This window comes from Equus asinus, chromosome 18 (genome assembly GCF_041296235.1).
Source record: "Equus asinus isolate D_3611 breed Donkey chromosome 18, EquAss-T2T_v2, whole genome shotgun sequence".
Classification (NCBI taxonomy): domain Eukaryota; kingdom Metazoa; phylum Chordata; class Mammalia; order Perissodactyla; family Equidae; genus Equus; species Equus asinus.
The window spans coordinates 29367818-29382475 of record NC_091807.1 but is presented as its reverse complement, the minus strand read 5'-3'; the positions used below and the strand labels follow the sequence as shown (position 1 = coordinate 29382475).

General features: G+C 48.0%; 1 protein-coding gene across 2 annotated transcripts in view; it reads right to left on the bottom strand.

Moving 5' to 3' along the window:
* Positions 1-9872: 9872 nt before the first annotated feature.
* The window catches only part of HUNK (hormonally up-regulated Neu-associated kinase), a 110759-nt gene continuing 105973 nt past the window's right edge, over positions 9873-14658 (bottom strand). For both annotated transcript variants that reach the window (XM_044750685.2, XM_070488757.1), the window contains one exon: positions 9873-13270. In XM_044750685.2, coding sequence (XP_044606620.2) covers positions 12612-13270 — 659 coding nt within the window. In that variant the 3' untranslated portion in view covers positions 9873-12611. The remainder of the gene's footprint in view (positions 13271-14658) is intronic.

The window sequence follows — 14658 nt, the reverse complement described above, 5'->3', positions numbered from 1 at the left end:
ATTGGGAAATGTTTAATATTTTTTTAAAAGGGCTCTGACAAGATTTGCTTCTCAACCATGACATTTCTTTCGCACACCACTTACTTTCTGTCACTTAGTTTTTAATGGAAGATGTTATTTAACTCACCTGATTACCAATCTATTTCACCAGATAAGATTCCAAATGACTTTTGGTTGTTAAAATATTTTTTAGGGGCTGGCCCCGTGGCCGAGTGGTTAAGTTCGCGAGCTCCACTGCAGGCGGCCCAGTGTTTCGTTGGTTCGAATCCTGGGCGTGGACATGGCACTGCTCATCAAACCACGCTGAGGCAGCGTCCCACATGCCACAACTAGAAGGACCCACAACGAAGAATATACAACTATGTACCGGGGGGCTTTGGGGAGAAAAAGGAAAAAAATAAAATCTAAAAAAATATATATATATATTTTTTAAAGCCACTCACAAAGGAATTGGACTTGCCATTGTTGGTGGCATTCAAAAGAAGGTAATGAATCAGGGCTCCCTGGAAAAATGGCTGATTCTAGGACTGTGGCCGGGAAAATACCAGATGAGCCTGGAGAATCTTGGAGCGTCAGAAAGTTAAGGAAGTACTCAAAAAACAGAGAAGGAAGCATGTCAAAGAGACACAGGAACCAATTTGAAAGAGTGCTCAATGACCAAAGCCAGAACAAAGTGGGCAACAAAATAAATAGTGCACATAGGATTATAACCTAAAGCATTGAATACATGTCCAAGAGTCCATACGTATATTAATATAGTCATGCATCGCTTAACAATGGGGATATGTTCTGAGAATTGCATTGTTAGGCAATTTCATCATTGTGCAAACATCATAGAGTGTACTTATGCAAACCTAGATGGTATGGTCTACTACACACCCAGGCTATGTGATACTGATCTTATGGGACCACTGCTGTACGTGCGGTCCATCATTGACCAAAACGTCATGTGGTGCAAGACTGTGAGTGATTGGGTATGTAAATAAATGGGGGAAAAGAGACACATCTTTCTTAAAGAAGAACTTCCAATAATATATGTCATACTCCCTTCTCTAGGAGGTGAAGCTCGAGTCCTCCCTCCTGTCACTTAAGGATGGCCTTAGCCTTAGTCACTGACTTCCAAAGACTAGAGCAGAGAAAGGGAAAAACAGGAACATGACATTGGAGACCTGGCAAACTCTACCTTAACCAAGTGATCAAGGTTAAGATCATCAATGATGTCATGGGGCCAGCATGTGCCCCCTGATATGACGTGATGAGAAAAATCCTTAACCCCAGCCTAATCATGAAATCAACAGACTAACCCAGACTAGGAGACCTTCTACAGGACACCTGGCCAGGACTCCTCAAGACTGTCGAGGTCATGAAAAACAACAAAAGATTGAGAAACTGCCACAGACCTGGGGAGACATGACAACTAAATGCAGTGTGGTGCCCTGGATTGGATCCTGGAACAGAAAGACCACATTCACAGGAAAACTGGTGAAATCCATACAAAGTCTGGAGTTTAGTTAATAGTAACTCACCAACGTCAGTTTCTTAGTTGTGACAAGTGTCCCTGGAAATGTAAGAAGTTAACAATGGGGGAAACTAGGTAAGAGGTTTATGAGAACTCTCTGTACTATCTTTGTAACTTTTCTGTAAATCTAAAAGTTTTCCAAAACAAAAAGTCAATTTTTAAAAAAAGAAAAGAACGTGATGAATTCTAAGAGCAGTACCAAAACAGAATTCCACAGAAGTATTTTGAAAAATGGCAGCAATGCTAGAACATGAGTTCAATCTCTCAAGGGGCTGAACTCAACTCTGTTTTTGTTTTATTTCGATGAAGAATCTATCCCAAGAGAGTGAGGCAACTTGTCCGTGGCTCTTTAAAGCAGATCAAGGCTGAGAACGCAGGCTCCTTGACTCTATACAACAGCACAGCAGCCGCACAATAGCTCCCGCTTCCATAGCACTCACTTCGTGCTATGTGTCTTGCATGTGTTAACTATTTAATCCTCACATTTACTCTATTACCCCCAATTCCTATTTTGCAGATGCTTCCTGCTGGTTCCACCAGCCTAAGTGACAAGAGTGGAAAGAGTGGATTTCATGCCCCCCATGTCGAGTTTGTACTGATGGCCTTTGCTAGCCATTCATCTTCAGACGGTAGAACTCTAGGATTTGCAAATGAACTAGATGTAGGAGTTGAGGGGAGAGTGTGGTCCATGATGATGCTCAGGTTGGAGTTTGGGCAAGGTGGAGTCTGTGAGGCCCTTTAGTACAAGAGGGAGCACAGGAGAAGTTGGTCAGGGGAATGAGATCATTTGTTTTGGATACACTGAGTTTAATATGGACCTTCTCTGGAGTTTGATAAACATGCCTGAAGCTCCAGAGAATATCCTGTTCCAAAGATATAGTTTTGAGGCCAACAATATGTTGATGATCCATGGAATTTTGGGGGGAATCACAGGTCACATCAAGACTTCATAAACCCCTGGTCACAGCACTCCCGCAATTAAGTACCCCGCCCCTCATTTGTCCCTCTCTCTGGTTCTTTTGTGAAAGTCTGTGTCAGGAGCTGACCAAAACATCAACCTGGCCCCAGTGTCCGCCTTCCTAGGGGTGGGCCTGCCAATCACTCCACGTCGTCAGATGTGAATTCTTCTCCTCCCTGCCTCCAAGCATCCCAGGTTCCCACCCCAAACCTCACTTCCTAACATCCTCCACTCTGGAAATCTCAAACCTTCACAGAATTGAATCTCCTGTTATGCCCAAGGCCCCGTGTCAGGTCCAGACTTGCCAGGCTTTCAGCTCTGGTGACAGCAGAAGAGGGCCCTCAACTAGTGTAGAGGCATGAATAGTGTCTCCCCCAAAATTCATGTCTACCTGGAACCTCGGAATGAGACCTGATCTGGAAATAGGGGCATTGCAGATGCGACTAGTTAAGAAGAGGTCACACTGCATTAGGGAGGGCCCTAAATCCAATGACCAGTGTCTTTATAGGAAGGCCATGTAAAGACACAGGCGAGAATGCCATGTGAAGACAGAGGCATACATCGAACCTATGAGTCTACGGCTACAGAAAGCTGAGGATTGTCAAGAACCACCAGAAGCTGGAAGAGGCAGGAAGGATCCTGCCCTCAGCCTTCCGAGAGAGCACGGCCCTGTGACACCTTGACTTCAAACTTCTCCTCTCTACCCCGTGAGAGAATAAATCTCAGTTGTTGTAAGCCATGCAGTTTGTGGTAACTTCTTACAGCAGTCCTAGGAAACTAATCCAGCCAGACAAACGGGATGAGAAGACATCCTCCCAACCCTGTGAGATACCGAGTGTGCAAATGGACAGTGGCCAGATCACACACGACAATAGAACTCCAACCCTCAACCTCTGCAGTAACCAGCCTGCAAAACCAAACCGCAAACTCGGCAACCATGGACACAGATGGACAGGACTGGGTCAGCGACTGCCCACTTCCCTCATTTTGCCCTTGCTTCCAACTCAGAACCAAGCAGAAAAGCCAAATATGCTCCCAAACCAATCACATGGGATGTTCTGATTCTAGTTAGCCTGCCTCCAGCTTCGCCATGACCACAGCTTGCAGTCAGGGCCCACCCGAAGCCTTCCCTTCACTCCCTATAAAGCTTTCCAGTCTCTGCCTGCTGTTGAGGCCCTGCCAAACGCAAGTAATGGTCCTAACGCCCTTGCTGCAGCATGCTCTGACAAGCGGCCTCTGTTTGTTCTCACTGGATGGTCTGCATTATCTCCACACCTGGGATTTGTGGGTGTATTCCTTGGCTGGGGCCACCATAACAAAGTTCCACAGACTGGGGGCCTTAAACAACAGACATTTATTTTCTCACAGTTCTGGGGCTGGAAGTCTAAGATCAAGATGCCAGCAGATCTGGTTCCTTCTGAGGCCTCTCTCCTTTGCTCACAGAGACCTTCTGTGTCCTCATGTGGCCTTTCTTCTGCGCTCGTGCATCCCTGATGTCTCTCTGTGTGATCAGATTTCCTCTTCTTTTAAAGACACTGACCAGAAGGGACTAGGGCCACCCTAACAGTGGCCTCATTTCAGTTTAATCATCTCTTTAAAGGCACTAATCCAAATATATTCACATCCTGAGACATTGGGGGTTAGGGCTTCCATATCTGAATTTGAGGAGGATGCAATTCATCCCACAACAGTGGGGAAGAGACTCGGCCCGTGGGGGTGAGGCAGGGTTGGGTGGACGCCATCTCGATATATCTGTCTTGTAAAAATGCATCATCTGTGGGTAGCCTTTAGATGGTTTGTGTGCAACAGAGCTGGAAGCTTGGGGTGACAAGACATGAAAGTGAAGATAGAGTAGTTCAGAGTCAGTATTAGGATACATGGAAGAGTTGGGACTTCAGTATACTGGCCTAGTAAAACAACAGTGTGGATGGAGCGGGTAGGCCAGGTAACTGTCCCAGCTTCTCTCATAGTCGCCTCATCTTCTTGCCAAATCGCTCAAAGGTCACCAAAGGAAAACAGCCAAATGGACATTCATGCAGTTGATAAATGGGGACAATGTCTTCACCACACAATCAAGGTCCATGATTACTTGTTTCCAGGGTGGTGAATAGACCTATACTAGGAGGAGGCAGTGCTCTGGCTGCCCTCTGTGAAGGATGTTGGTACCCAAAGTTAGAGCTCTATTAGTTCCAGGCATTCCATTTTTACATGTATAATGTGTTTGAGGGCTTATACTCTGGATTAGGGGAGTACTTTCCTTTCCCTTAAGTGCCCTTCAGTCACCCACTAAGCTAAGTCCTCTAACTCCTCTCAATGTTTACTCTCAACTCCCTGCATTCATCAGTCTACCCACTCACCCATCCACTATCCATCTACCATCCACCCACCCATCCATCTACCACCCATTTATCCACCCACCCATTCATCTACCCATCCACCCATCCATCCATCCATCCATCCTTCACGCACCCATTCATCTACCCATCCATCCATCCACCCCTTCATCTACCCATTCATTTACCCACCCACCCATCCATCCATCCACCCATTCATCATTCACCCAACAATTCATCCATCCATCCATGTGTTTACATCACTGGGTGTAGATACAAAGATGAGTAAGACGGCATCTCAGAGCCCTGGAAGACACAGCAATGTGTTAACAATTATCACGCAGTGTGCTCAGTGCTACAACATACATACCTAGGAGTACTCAGAGGAGGGCAAGACAAATCAAGCTTGGGAAGGTGAAGAGAGCACTTACGTACTGTCTTCCTTCAAACGCCCCTCACAAATCAATTTCCTTCTTTCTATTATGGTCATCACCATGTGCATTCTCTCTGTGGCCCAAAATTTGCAAAGTGGATTGAGTGGACCCCAGACATCGTGACACCCCTAACCACCTCCAGGCCAACCGTTAACTCTGGGCTCTTCACCGGGGGTAGTGGGAAGAGAATTGACCATGGAGGCGGATGTTGCCACTGACAAGTTGTGAGTTCTTTGATGCATTATTTCTCCATTCAGGCCTCGAATGCATCATCTGTAAATGAGGGAAGTTGACCTTGACCTCTGCCTCTTAAAATTATTCCCTGAAATGTCCAAAGCAAAGAGGACAATGAGAGTTGGGCTCACAAGATTAACACTGATTTTGTATCTGAATACATGACACATTTTAGTTTCAAGTAAAAAAAAATTTTTTTAAATAGCAGTGAGTTATAAAAACTCTGCTCCAAGAAGGTACTCCCTGCTTATCTTGAGGATCCACGCTTCTTGGTCCTCTTTGTGGACTGCCTCAAACTCCTGGGGGACAGAGCCCAGGGCTGGGTGACCCCTAAGGTCGCTGTGATTCTGTGACTTGGGCCCGAATGCTCTGAAAGTGAGAATGGCTCACGTAATTGAAGTGGCCGTGGGTGGGAAGGACTCTGAATGGGCTCTTCAAGGCTCTCTGACTCAGACGGCACGATTCCTCTTTCAGTGGAGGGGACGCCTGTCCAACCCGTGGTGACATGGCGTCATTCAGGTGTGAGTAACGGTGATGAATCGTCTGCAAGGCATCATTCAGCTTCACATCTGCTCCAGATTTAGACTTGTTCCCTAAGACTTTGAGTAAGCTCTCTCTTTTTAGAAGCAAGTGAGAGCCCATTTTTGTGAGGCCATTCACAAAGAGAAATGGGAAACGGCATGCATGGAAAACGACTGGAGTGCCGTGACATGCTCTGCTCGGCGCAGATGACGGCAGGGATGAATCCAAGAGTGGGGACAAAATGGCAGCGTCAGACCCTCCTGGAGCATCACCATGACGGTGGACAGCCACCAACTGGGGAAACCCACAGAAGCCATGCAGCAGGGAATGGCAAAGAGAAGGCCAGGGTCTCCAAATTCCCTTAGGTTCACTCTTTTTGCTGGACTGTTACCCAGTTCATTACTATTAACAGATCCTTTCTGGGAGACTATGAGCCCAGATATCACAAAAGGAGCTCTTTCCCTTTTTTTTCAGGTGATGAATTCCTAAAAGGAACGTTGGTAGAGCGTGAACTGGGCAAGCCGCCTAAACTTACCTGTGAAGTAGAGACGATGTGAGCACTGCTGTGAGCACGTCGCAGGGTTCTTGTGAGGATCGAAGCAGGAGTCAGCAGACTGCAGCCCAAGGGCCAAAGTCCGCTGTGGCCTGTTTGTGCAGGCCCACCAGAGAAGAATGGTTTTCACCTTTTTAAAGGGTTGTAAAAAGAAAAACTGAAAACACAAAGAGGAAAGACTGCATGGTAGTCTGCTCAGTGTAAATATTTACTATCTGGCCCTTTACTGAAAGAAGTTTCCGGATCTCTCGATTGAAGGCAGAAACACACTTGAAAATAACTGGCCCGGAGCTTGGCACACAGGAGATGCTTAGAAAGGGTGGAACTTTACTCCAACAAAAGAACGTTCTGGGAGTAATTTAGTTGTAAGAAAAGGATAAATGGGATTCAACATATGGGACAAAATTTGTAAGATTTGTAGAATATGTAGGTATTTCTATTTGGCCTCCCCTCCCTGTGTTAATCTGCTCAGGCTGCTGTAATAAATACCACAGACTCGGGGCTTAAACAACTGAAATTTACTTCTCACAGTTCTAAGGCTGGAAGTCCAAGATCGAGGTGTCGGCAGGTCTGGTTTCTCCTGAGGCCTCTCTCCTTGGCTTGCAGAGGGCTGCCTTCTCATTGTGTCCTCAACACGGTCTTGCCTCTGTCTGGTGCCCCTCTGTGTGTCCAAATTTCCTCTTCTTATAAGGACACCGGTCAGACGGGAGTAAGGCCCATTCTAACAGAGGCCTTATTCTAACTTACCTCTTTAAAGGCCCTAACTCCAAAAACAGCCATATTCTGAGGTGCCAAGGGTTAGGGCTTTAATAAGAATTTTCAGGGGACACAATCCAGCCCATAACACCCCCTTAAATTAAATGAAATATTAATAATTAACAAAGCTTACCCCTTGATTTAGAATAATCCGTACACACTAAGAGGTGCTATAATTGCCTAATAAGGGCCAAGATCAGTCCAATTTTAGGGGACCTTGAAGGAGTAGGCATCTGTATCTTCCCTGTGTCGGAAACATTAACTGCACCCCAAATATCTGTACACTCCCCCACATTTCCCAGCCTCTGGCTCAGAGGCACGACTAGTTACAGGCCCTCACAGAGCACTCAAGGGCCAGTGGAAAACTCTCCAGCTCGCCCTTCCTCTGCCGCAGCAGCCAGAGAAACGTCATTTTGAGCGGATGGAGCCACACGCTGGAAGCAGCCCGGATTCCTGAGTCACCACCTGGAACATGGCAGCTCTGGAACCGGCCAGGTGGCATAGAAATGTGTCGAAGAAATAAACCTTGATCGGGCAAGTCACAGAGATTTTTGGGTATAATTTGTTATCATGCAAAGCTTAATCTATCTGCCACACCGGTTGCCAGAGAAGAGATGGACACAGATGAAGGGGTCATGAGAAGGCATTCTTGTCTCAGACCTGCCATGAAGTCACTGCCTAGCTTTGGAGGAGAAGCCTTGCTCCTGACATGGGCTTGTAACCTTCCCTTTTCCAGCTGGCTGTGCTAACAAGGCCTAGAAAGAATACATTTTGCTATTTTGAGGGTTTCTAACATAAGCCAAAGCCTTTCCCTCCAAAAGAGCTTATGGGCCATCTTCTGAGCAGAGACTATGTTGTGTAACCAGCTCCGGACCTGAAGTCAGAGCCATTTATTCTTTTCACCTGTAAATAATGCAGCTTCCTAGCTTCATCCTCTCTGTAACGTGCCTTTGTTAACTTTTACACCACCTGGCTCCAGTTGATCCCTGAGTTTGCTCTACACCAAGCTACCCTACCCTCCCAGAGCTGCTTCCCCAAAATGCTTCCTTATCTGCACACCAGCTCACATGTGGATAGCCCTGAAAAAGACGACTGCGAAGGGTAAAACGCTCCACGCCCTTCCCCCACCCCAAGGCCCTTGGTGCCACAGACATCAGATCTCAGAGATAACTGTGTGTCTTGGAAACAGGGCCCCAGAAAAGAAGTACAAATATATCTACCCCAATTGTCTTTGGAACCAGATGTCTGAAAAGCTCCCTTGACAAAAAAGCTGCCACAAATAATACACTCATTTACTACTCAGGAAATACGCTCCTTTCATTGAAAAGTGATGACATTAAATTGAACCAGCTCCCAGGGCTGCTTTGAATTATTCTTACTGTGCCCGTAACATATGGAGGGTTGCACAAAAAAAAAAACCAAATGCAATAACCAAGAGGCTTCCAGACCCCCTAAAAACATCAGTCTTGCATTCTTTCTGAATTTGTCTCCCTTTATGACATGGCTATATAGAAAATGTTTTATTGATTTAATCTAGTAAAACCCAAAGCCTTTTGATAGCTAAAGTAGATAACAAGGCTAACCAGGGGTTGCTGCTTACTTGGGAGATCTGTTGAGCAAGTCTTTCTCCAGCTCTGAGAGTGGATGGTGGATGGCGGGAACAGCATGATGCTCAGAATTGCAAGAAGCTGCACAATTTTGAAAATGACTGAACGATCTGGTCCATGGACAGACCTCAGATACCTGCTATGACAGCTTGATCGCTGTTGACCTTCCCCTCTGTCCACGGCGGCCACACTCTGATTTCTCCCTGTCCTTTGAAGGAAGAGCCCTCCAACCAGACCCGCTCTCACTCAAGAACATGGGGGAGTGTCCTCACACCATCTGGGGCTCCAGCATTCTCTTTTTCAAAAAGTCTGGGGGTGAACCAGGCTATCTCAGGTGCCTTATTGTTCTAAAATGTTGTGATTCCTAAAAGAAAATATCATCATCAAAACTAGATACTCGTTCTTACCCCCACCCCGACCCCATCAAACTTCAGAGAGAGCTTCAGATCATGAAACAATGAGTCTCTCCACTTTCTACCCTGCCACCCCCTGAGCCACAGAGTACAGGGGACACAAGGGGTTAGGCAAGGTGGTATATGTGATAACCTTTATGTGAACACTTAGGAATGAAATGGGAACTGGGACGATCTAAACAGCCAATCTAGACCCCCTCTTTCAACCAGCCCATCACCCCTCTTCCGCATCCCTCACCAAGGCCTAAAGCAAGGACAAAATCTAGAGGGAGTGTTTACAGATGTCATTCTGCACGCACCATTTTCAGAGTCTCCATGGGAAATCCAAATTCCCCCAAAAAAGAAAAGTGCTGATTCGTCTTGAACCGCCGTATGTCAGTCAAAAAGACTTTTGTAGGCAGACCTGTTGCAAGTGAAATGAAGCAGCGATCCTGAAGCAGAAAATGCCCTCGAATGCCCCACAGCTGGATTCCCCCTTGTATCCGGTCAGTTGCTGGGCCAAGAACTTTACATAGACAATGGTTACGACTATTTGCAACACGCTCAAGCCTTTAGGATTTATCAGCATAGAAAGGAAGCAGTCATAGTGAGGGAAAAGTATATTTCACAGTCATTATAAAAGTACATATATTTAATAATGGTGACATAAATACAGTCCTTACTTATGACCAAACCGCACAATTAAATTTGACTTCCTTCTAGACTTCACACAATGAGAGTTCAGTCATTTCCATGGGTAACTACAGGCTGACTGAGAACACAGGCTCAGACTAATGAGAGACAGTCATGGGTCAAAGAGCTAACACGCTTTGTACTTACCAAAGAATACTCAAGTTTTCCATATAAATATAATAAAATAATAAAGAATTTAACATTTCTTCTTTCACTCGATTTCATAGATTTGTCAGGTGCTCACACACACAAAAATACAGCTCACCCCTCTTCCCCACTCCCCCTCACCTCTCACTGGGTTCGGAATAAACCTGAGGTCACAGTTCAAGTTACCAACGGCGACACGGTCAGTTAGCTGGATGACAGTCTGCAGCTGTTCTTGAAGCAAGTGAGGAACGGGAAACAGGTTCCGACCATCTAACAGCGACACAGAAACACTCACGTTGTCAAGGAAGGTAAGATACAAGAAAAAGACATCAAGGACTAGAGGCAGTTCACAAGGCACAGGAACATAGCCCGCAAACCTGCAAAGCGGGACACTTGCAGCTCGAAACCATCAAAAAGGTTTCTTCACCCATCGAAAATCAAACAATTCACATCAAATGGAGAGAGTCTCGTGTGGAAAAGCTTCTTTTCTTCTCTCTGCTTAAAAAGCTCTATTTTCAATGGAAAGTTCCAGAACCCAGTCTGGAGCCCTACAAAGGAATAACACAACAGCTGGGAGTCTGACCTCCTCATCACAAACCCTAGGGCTGGGCGATCTCATCAAGGGGGAAGCAGCCACTCCAGGTCCTGTCAAGGTCAGCCAGGACTGGGCACCGCCCGCAGTGGCTTCTGGGGCCAGCCAAATACCTGCTCTCTCCTCGCTGAGTAGGAGACGTGTGGGGCCGAAGGAAATCACCACTGGGAAATGAGAAAAGATGAAGAACCACTTCACTCTCTGGCACAGGCTGGCTGCCAATGGACGTGAAGGCAGGCTTTGCAATCCTCAAGGGCAGTGACCTGTTTTGGAACCACTGGGACTGAGAGGACGAGCCCTAGGGTGGCCACAGCAGTGGTTTCTGGTCATGCCTGCACTTGTCAACAGTTGAAGACGCCAGGCTGTGGTGTAACTTGTCTCCTGAGCTAACTGCTATCCAACCTGTGCTAATTCTTCTTCCTTCCCCAATTCTGCTCACGGCCGAGTGGTCCCTGCCAAGTGCCAGGGCCCAGGCCCCACGTGGAGACAGCCCCCGGCAGGCTCCAGCTCAACACGGTCAGACAATACTGGGGTCCACAAAACACGCACACATGGACGGCATGGACACAGAACCGGAGACGCATCTTTGGTTCAATCCTTGACAAAAGGTGTGAAAACAGAACACGAATTCAAAAGCCTATTTGAGAAACACTGCTTTCCTCCAAGAAGACATGCGTTGTGTTATGAACTTGACTCCTGCCAGGCCAGGCAAGCCTGCTCCCAGCTCACAGCAAACTAGCTGAGCTCTCTAAACCTCACTTACTCTCTTGGCAGCTTGAAAACTGTATTGCACAGAGGTAACGGTGTCTTCTTGCCATGCAAATTCAACCATAACCATCTTCCTTCTTTCTAAATAACCAACTGTAATGATGTTCCACGCCTTCCAGAAGGATCCGGGCTCTGTGGATGCAATGGGAAGAGCACAGGGCCGGCTGTGACCACGCCCCTCCAGCAGGCTCCCGTGGTTCACCAGCCACTGAAAACATCCCTGGTGAGCTCTTATGCTCTCACGCTTAGCCTCACGGGAAAACATCAGTTTGGTGAAATCACTTCTTGTCTCTCTATCTAGGTTTTTAAAAATTACGTTACTTCGATTTAACAACATCACATAAAGAGAAATCATCTTTGGAGAAGATAATTCGACCGTTAGCAAGTTTTAGCCAATAAAGAAAAAAAATCTGTCAAAACCTTGCTTGGCAACTGAGTGTCCCCTTCGGTCTTTTCCTTTCCTTCGGGTCCCTACTGTTTGGATCAGTCCTTGCCCAGCTTCCCCTTTCAGCGATGGTGGCGAAGGTTCCAGCCCATCTTCCTCTGAGGTTTTGGGCGCCTGGCCCTCCTCCCTGGATGGCCAGCTCCTGCCAGCCTGTGGGGATTCACTGCTATGAAAGGAAGAGAAACCGTGGCCCAGATGAGCTGCTGTGTGATGCCTCAGTCAGTCCCCATGTGACCGTGGCCGACTGCTGAAAAGAGAACAATCCACTGAGAGGCACACACAGAGCACAAAGTGAAGAAAGATCGTGTCACAGTCTGTAATCTGGGTAGCCCAGAGGCCGATGCATGGTTTTTACCCCAAGCCCAGCCGAGGGAGGTGGGCGGAGAGCGGGTGAGTAGGTGGAAGGAAGAATGACATGAATGCTTGGAACTGGCTGCACCCGCAGCCAGCCCTTCTAGTGGATTCCAGCATCTCTGGCGGTCCCTGCGGAGGACTGTGTTGTACAGGCTTTGGGTTTGTGGATTTCAGCTGTTCCACAGTTGGGACCTTGTGTGGCAGGAGTAGATGAGGCCACGGAATCTTCACACCCTGACAGATGTGTGGAGCTCTGTTCCATTGCTTCCCTTAGAAAAACCCAGAATCCTGCCACGGGCCCAGGTTAACACTGGCCTTTGACCCCATCGGCCAGGTCGAAAGAGAGGCTCACAGGGGCCATGGGCTGCAGTGGGGGCATGCTGGCCTCCAGGGGCCTGTCTGCAGAGGGCTGCAGGCTCTGATGCCGCTTCCTCAACATCTGTCCGATGCCCATCATGGGGAACCGGCCTCGGCTTTTCACACAGTTCGGGCTCCCCAGCGGCTGCGTGGTGCCGTTGCTGGGAACCGGAGGTGGGGAACACACGCCTTCCTCTTTGGGGGGGCTGTTCTTATCTTCGTGAGCAAAGGAGACCAGGGTGGGATGCAAGGGAGTTTGCAGAGGCGACGAGCTCCCGGGCAGCAGAACTGGGGAGAGCGTCCGCTCACTGGGATGCCCGCGAGCCACGCCCCCCGGGGAGCCGAGAATCCTGTAGTGATGGGATGGGGACAGCAGTTCTATTTGGTCATCGCGATCGACGGATTCGAAGGAGCGCACCATCTCCAGCAACAGGGGGTCTTCCTTGGGGGCGATTCCGGTGCTCCCAGGCCCCGGCTGAGGGGGCTCCGGTTTCTTGACAATCCTGGGGGTCCTGGGAGGTGGGACGGGGATGAACTCCATGGAAGAAGAAGCCACACAATTGGAATCTGAGGTTTTTCGGAAAATATTGCGGCAGCCGAAGGAATCTGCATACCAAGAAAGCAAACGAAATGATGAAGACAGCCACGTGAATAGTGCAAGCGGCCCTTCTCCCGCCTGCTCTGACCTCCAGCTGGACCGAGACAGTGCATTACCTAGGGAGGTCAGAAAGAATCAAGAGGCAACGGCCTCAGCATCCGACTCTCCCCACAGGGGACCAGACGGTCTTTCTAGAATGGGGGGGACAGAAGGCTGAAGGCTGGTGACAGGAGGCCTCCTGAGCTCTGATCTGCCTCATGGCACCAGCTTAACATCTGCTCTCCTTTTGGTGGCTTAAAATTCTGGACCCTGCCAAAGAGGCTTTGGAACAAAAAAGGTACGTGGTTCAACAGAACAAGCACAAAACTAGAATCACACCGAGCCCAGCTTGCTGAGGACCTGAGAATGGGAAGGAGCACTTCCCTCATGAATTTTTTTCTTTTTTGAATTGTGGTTAAAAAATACGTAATGAAAATTTATCATCTTAACCATTTTTAAGCGTCCAGATCAGTCGTGTTAAGTGCATTCACATTGTTGTGAAATAGAACTCTTCTTACAAATCTAAAACTCTGAACTCACTCAACAGCAACTCCCCATTCCCCCACCGCCCGGGCCCTGGCAGCCACCGTTCCACTTTCTGTCTGTGAATTTGACTATGCTGGGGACCTCATATAAGCAGAATCTACGGTGTTTGTCCTTTTGTGACTGGCTTGTGTCACTTGGCATAGCCCTTGAGGTTCATCCGTGTTGTAGCGTGTGCCAGAATTTCTTTCCTTTTTAGGGCTCCCTCATGACTCAATCCCACCAGAGCCTCATGCAATTCTGAACAGCAGTGAAGCACTCTTCATCTATATATTTGAGGCCACGAGCCAATCCCCACGGTTTCTATCTCAAGTTGGCAGAGTCTGGAATCCAGGTTTGCAGATTGTGCCAGAAATGAAAGGGAAAAACCCCCACAAATTTGGAGCCGAGGGAAACAAAGCCAAGTTCCTGTGGACCGGGCTCTCTGAGCTCCCTTTTCCACCATCACCTTTTACAGGCCCCCGTCGAGGCCCGGCTGCAAGAACAAGCTGCTGCCCACGGGGAGTGATTGTGGGAGCAGCCAAGGGGCACTGGGAATCCTCTTCACCTTACATAAATAAATACACAGATCCCTAAATAAGTCTCCTGCTCAGGCTGGCACAGATGCCTGAGACTCACCAGCAGAGAGAAGTAGAATTTCATTACCGGCTCACGTCTCCTCTCCGGTGTCCCGGCTGCACCTGAGTGTCCCCTCCCCTCCCCGGGATGGCTGTGTGGCCCCCACTGGTAGCCCAACTTCTCCCTCTGCCCAGCCCTGCTTCCTTCCCTTCCCCACAGGTGTAGATTCGAGAGGACGCAACCCACACACACCCTG